The following is a 6247-nucleotide window of genomic DNA, read 5'->3' as shown; positions in this document are numbered from 1 at the left end:
AAAGAAACTTTACCACTGAAACTGGTTTGGCTCAGTGGATAAAGCATCAGCCTACGGACTGAAAGGTCCCAAGTTCAATTCCGGTGAAGGGCATGTACCTTGGTTGCAGGCACATCCCCAGTAAGGGGTGTGCAAGAGGCAGCTGATCGATGATTCTCTCTTATCAATGTTTCTAACTCTCTATTCCTCTCTTTTCCTCTCTGTAAAAAATTTAATGAAATATATTTAAAAAAGAAAGGAAGAAAGGAAGAAAGAAAGAAAAAAAAGAAACTTTACCTCTTCTCCTTGGCATATTTGAATTGCCAGCATCACTACTGTCCCCTTTTCAGACCCTTTTTAAGTAAAATTAGGATAACTTGAACACAAGAGTCCTACTAAGTGACTAACCGATCGAGAGCATATATAGGGTGAAAATGCTGGAAAAAGGGGTGATTCAGGTTCCCCTGGGAGGGAGCTGGACTGGTGAGATTTCATCATGCTACTCAGAACTACCATTTAAAACTTATGACTTGTGTATTTCTATAATTTTCCATTTAATATTGGATTGAGGTTGACTATGGGTAAATGAAACCATGAAAAGCAAAACTGGGATAAGGAAGGACTGCTGTAGTTTGGATTTGTATATGCAAACTTGGAGGGAAGAACTTGAGGGAACCACAGGAGCAGAAACCAGGAATGAGTGGGATATTAAACACCCATGCTCTCTCATCTATTCTAAACCTATTTAGCAGTGGCAAGTGCACTGGGCAAAGTTTTGACATCAAAACCAAGTTTGCCCATTCCTTTTTTATGCTCTCAGGCAGCAGGAATGGGTTATAGAAACTGTATCCTCAGGGCAGAGATGATAAAAATAAAGTAAAAGGAAAACACACACATACACACACACAAAACAAGGAGGCAAATTCTTCACTTCTGAGTGTCTGTAAACCTCTTGTGGAGACAATGTTTTGAAAAGACCAGACTTTCAATTTCAAGAACCTTGTTCTTGAGACAGAAAAGTATATTTATTTTTGCTTCAGTGCCAGAAGTTCAAATTAAATATGAAGAGGCAAACCCAGTTGGAATTTGAACTAAGGAATGATATCTTAAAATAGGAAGTGAGGTTTCCACTGATTATCATATGGAAAAAGACGTCCCAAAGGAATGTGACTAGATATTAGAAACAATGGTCTCTGGGAAGTGCCCCACCCTTGTTTTTTTTGGACCAGGCCCCAAAAGTGAAGGAGATAAATGAACATGTAGGTATGAGTAGAAAGTACTAATTGACTGCCTTCTCACAGTATAATACAGAAAGTGACAAGCCTTATATTGAAAAACCAACTGTCCAAAATGGTATTCAACCTCTCTCAAGGATTCAGATTTGTTGGAAAAAGAAGGTACTACCAAAAGGGAACTTATGGTTAGAACAAAGAGAATGCAAATTTTATGGTTTTGACAATTGAAATCTGGCATGGGGGATGAACTGGATTAAAGAAGATAGTGACAGTAGTGTGGACCAGATTGATATGAGCTACATTTCTCTGCAGACTGGAGGAGCCAGAAAGTGGCATGAGGACCAGATACCTTCCTTTTAATGCTAGGATAATATATAACTTCACTCTAGGATTTAAATGACTCGGAAAGTAAGAGGTAAAACCTCACCTGTGCATTTGTGTGTGCCTCGTGGTGGTGTGTGTGTGTGAGGTAGAATTCTGAGAGACTTGTTTTTAAAACAGAAGTGAATGAGTTATGATGAATTGGTGGAGTTAAGCATTTTTAACATCTACAAAATAGGAATCTTAAGAACAGTAGTGGCTCTTATAAACAAAATTAGATTTTACATGCCTGAACTGGTGTTGCAGGACCAATCCTCTGCTTGTGTGTATCATGCCCAATAATAGAGGAACAGAGTTGATAGCAAAGAAAGTAAGGGTTTATTTTTAGGAAGTGGCCCATGCCCAGAAACACAGGTAAGCTAATGCTAAAGACCTAGCTCACTGATGGCTTTCAGGGAATGTTTTACATAAGAGAAACATTGTTAATCACAGTGACTAAAGGAGTTAGCATCCCTGTCAGGGTTGTGATCTCTACTGCTTGGTTGGTGCTAAGGGTAGAGAGCAGTTGATAACTGTATTTGATCTTGATGTCAGTCATGGTATCATTTTGTCGGATTTCCCTGCTTTCCTGGGCCTGGAGCTGAAGCACACTGAGGCCTAGATGTTATCTCCAGGTTGACCTAAACTGTCTCTGGGATCAATACGGTGGCAGTGATGAGAATGGCACCAGGTGTTAGACTGGTGGAGTCAGGTAGGACCTTGGTTCAGCAGCCTCCATACTTGAATTCTTGCTGGGAAAGAACTCAAACTATAAGAGAAAGTTTATTTAGAACACTTGCAAAATAAGCACCCTTGGAGCTTAGGAGAGAGAAAGGTAGGGGTCAGAGGAGGAGGGGGAGGGTAAATGTGCCGGTGTGCTCTGGAGAGGGAGAGAACTGGGTCCTCTGTCCTAAAGGCTTGTAAGGGTGGGGATTTTAGAGGATATCCTGGGGAAAGATCTCAACAGAATGTTCATCAACTTTCCAGGTGTCCTTTCAGAGTGTGGTTTCCACTGATTGGTTGGTGTTAGGGGGAGAGGCCAGTCATTAGTAAATGCAGCTGGTCCTGATGTTAGATATGGTGCATGGCATCACGTGTTTAGTTTTTCTGCATCTCTAGACCTGAAGATGAAACACAACGGAGGCCTATATGTAATTTCTAAGAAAGGAAGGTTGGGGGTGGGAGAGACTAAACCACATGACCAGCAATATGCTAGGGAAGACAAGGGAGGGGAGGTCCTTGTTTTCCCAGTTTTGCTTGTTGCTAGGCAACTGGGGCTTTCTGCCCTGGTGCCCTTCTGTACCTGGCCCATTGTCCTTATTCTGCCATGGCTATCTAACTGCCTACCACAAATATACACAAGGATTTATTTATAAGATTATTTGATACCTTGACAATGACCGGAACATTGTCCTAAGGGCTTAATGATTAAGGGAGTGGACATGCAAGGGAGAAGAAGCAGGTGAATCAGGGTGCTAGATGAGGCCACTTTGAATCAAAAGGAAAGAAAGGAGAAAAGGTCATATCAAGCTCATACAGTTTATACATGGTTACATTTGTGGACTGTTTGGTATCTACTATAAAATAAATTGACATGGAAGGTGCAATAAATAATTTTTCCAAGGCCTTGTATTTAATTAAACCAGGATGACTACTGATAAAGAGTCACAATTGTGAAAGAGTACATTTGTGCCAGGTTTAGATAAAATAATTTCATATAACTTCCTATACTCTTCAGGCAACTTTATACTTATTGGTCAGATGAAATAAATTCAATATTTAAAATTTTGCCTGACTGAATATAGTCAAGAGTTAATATTAGAGCCTGTGTTGGTCTAAGAACCGAGTCCACTATATCATGCTGCATCCGAATCAGAGCATGCTCCATATTGACCCAACAAAATTCTTTATATAAAAATGGCAGCAGCGAGAGGTTGCCTCTTCTGTAATCTATACTGTTTATTGATCTCAGTCACTGTGATTACATATATTTCTTCTTTTATCCTCAGGTTTCATCTCTTGGCCTATAAAACTTTATGCTCAAGAGCAATAAAAAGTTGTGGTAAGTCTCTACTTATGGAAGCCCCACCCTATTTTCATAATCGAAATACTTAGTTTCTCCTTGACATTTTATTGAAGCAAGCAGTCTGCTTCAAATCTATATTCCAGTATCCAAATGTAAAGAGCACATTGTTCTTTTCTAAAACAATTTTGTTCTGCCTATAAATGAGCAAATGATTAATACATTTTGGGTTCTTTGGTCTTGCTTATTACTGATATCTAAATTTAGCTAGTTTTAGAAAACAATCAAAAGATTCTTATTATTCTGTCAAAGTCAAGTAATTTTGAGTTATAAACAATGAACATGCTTATTATTCATAATCGTGAGTAGCTCAAACAAAATTCACTGATATTATTCACAAAGATGGCTGAAATATCATATTCCAAACAACGGTTCTTATCAACTTTTATCTTTTATTACATATACAGTTACATGTGTTTGTAGAATATTTAGAATGTTTTCCAAATTCAATTAAAGCTTAAATGAAGTTCAAAAGATTACAATAAGATGCTATAGCTTTTCCATATAAAATATATTAAAAAAGTTAGTAGTTAATGCTTTCCTTCCTAACAAAATAGTTTTAGAAATTGATAATTTGAAAAATGGAGCTAGGATAGGTTTTTCCCACATTATACTTATTACTTCAGATAAAATATGGATAATTTTCTATTTTATAGAAAATTGCTTGGAGTCCCAGTCCCCTGTGACCCCGCCGCCCCGCCTGCACCGGGGCGCTGACATTCCCGCAGTTGCGGGTTCAGGCAGCCCAGAGCCAGGCCTTTATTTCTTCTCTGCAGCGCTCAGCACCGCACCTCGAAAAGCCAAACACCAGAGCACCCTAGAAAGCTTAACTAAAAGAAAGCTCATGTTTGACCCAGTTCCTGACGAGCAAGAGGCCATGGACCCTGCCTCGGTGTCAGACCCATCTAATGACACGGAGTCCGTCCAGCCCAGCCAGTGCGGAGTCATCTACTCCACACCGTTATCCGATGAGTCCTTTCAGAGCCCACAAGTCCTATGGCATGGCATGCAGGCGGAGCCGTTGGACCTGTCCGTGAAAAAGCGGAGTTCACCGCCCTCGGCCTGGAATTCTCCTTCCTCGCTGAAGTTCCAGTCCTCGCACTGGAGGGCCTCGCCCGGGTTGAGCATTCCATCATCCAGCCAGCCCATGCCATTGCCCCTGCCCCCGAGAGGGCAGCCCTTCAACATGCCGCCGTCCATGCCTCCGTCCATGCAGCTGTCCATGCAGCCGTCCATGCCTTGGTCCATGCCACCGTCCATGCCTCCTTCCATGCCTCCATCCATGCAGCCGTCCATGCAGTCATCCATGCTGCCGTCCATGCCGCCGTCCATGCCACTTTCCATGCCGCCGTCCATGCCTCCGTCCATGCCGCTGTCCATGCCTCCTTCAGTGCCGCTGTCCATGCCTCCGTCCATGCCGCTGTCCATGCCTCCTTCAGTGCCGCTGTCCATGCCGCCGTCCATGCCGCTGTCCATGCCTCCGTCCATGCCGCTGTCCATGCCTCCGTCCATGCCGCTGTCCATGCCGCCGTCCATGCCGCTGTCCATGCCGCCGTCCATGCCGCTGTCCATGCCGCCGTCCATGCCGCTGTCCATGCCTCCATCCATGCTGCCGTCTAGGCCGCCGTCCAGGCCGCCATCCATGCCGCCAGTGACGGCTGCTGCCCTATCCAGGCATGGAATTTGGAGCCCGGGGACACTGCCGGTCACACAGCCCGCTGTGGCGCAGCCTGTCCCCTTCATGTCCACCAGTCATCTCCAGCGGGCGCTCATGCTGTCCTTGTCCGAGGAGATGGGAAATGCAAACGGTAGCATGCAAGTACCTGTAAAGGAATCCTATGAGAAGCCTATATTGCAGAAAAAAAATAAAATAGAACCTGGGATCGAACCACAGAGGACAGATTATCATCCTTAAGAAATGTCACCCCCTTTAATGAACTCGGTATCCTTCCCGCAAGCATTGTTGCAAGAGAATCACCCTCCAGTCACAGTGCAGCCAGGGAAAGAACCTTTACCTGTGGAATCTCCAGACGCCCAAAGGAAGCGAAGGATGCCCAGATGTGATTATGAAGGACGCAACAAAGTGTACACTAGAAGATCTCTACTGAAAGCACACAGAAAACCACATACAGGAGAAAGACCCTACAAATGTACAAGGGAAAAATGCACACGGAAATTTGCTCGGTCTGATGGACTAGAAAGACATTTCCGAACACATACTGGAAGCAAACCTCACAAGTGTCAGCACTGTGACAGCTGCTTCGCCCGTTCTGACCACCTTGCTCAACATAACAAACGGCACATGTGAGTTTGAATGTCTCTGTCTCTGCCTAGGCACATGGCTCCCCCCTGGCCCAGCTCTCTCTGTCCTCCCATTGTCTAACTCATTTTTCACATGTGCATTTTAATTTTGATTCAGCTGGTCTGAATCTCTGAATTTATATCAGTCTCACTTCCATATGGTCGGTACCGGTAGTAAATATTCTCAAATCCTCCCTCCTTACCACGGGTCAGACCTAAAGAATGTGGCCACTTTCTCCCCCCTCCCCCACTCCCGGGGATGCTAAGCAAACCCTTCTTGCAGATAAGT

The 6247-nt window shown here is 43.6% G+C and overlaps 1 protein-coding gene across 1 annotated transcript; it reads left to right on the top strand.

The window, feature by feature from the left end:
- Window positions 1-2255: 2255 nt before the first annotated feature.
- Window positions 2256-5965, top strand: LOC311619701 (Krueppel-like factor 3; the record flags this gene model as incomplete). The annotated part of the gene is given in 4 exon segments (XM_084878245.1): window positions 2256-2286; window positions 4314-4851; window positions 5290-5569; window positions 5573-5965. Coding segments are annotated over 4 exon segments (1242 nt in total).
- Window positions 5966-6247: the final 282 nt, after the last annotated feature.

Source organism: Pipistrellus hanaki (genome assembly GCF_964339955.1).
Source record: "Pipistrellus hanaki genome assembly, chromosome: 3".
NCBI lineage: Eukaryota > Metazoa > Chordata > Mammalia > Chiroptera > Vespertilionidae > Pipistrellus > Pipistrellus hanaki.
Note: the sequence above shows the minus strand (reverse complement) of the source record. Positions and strands in the feature narration are given on the sequence as shown.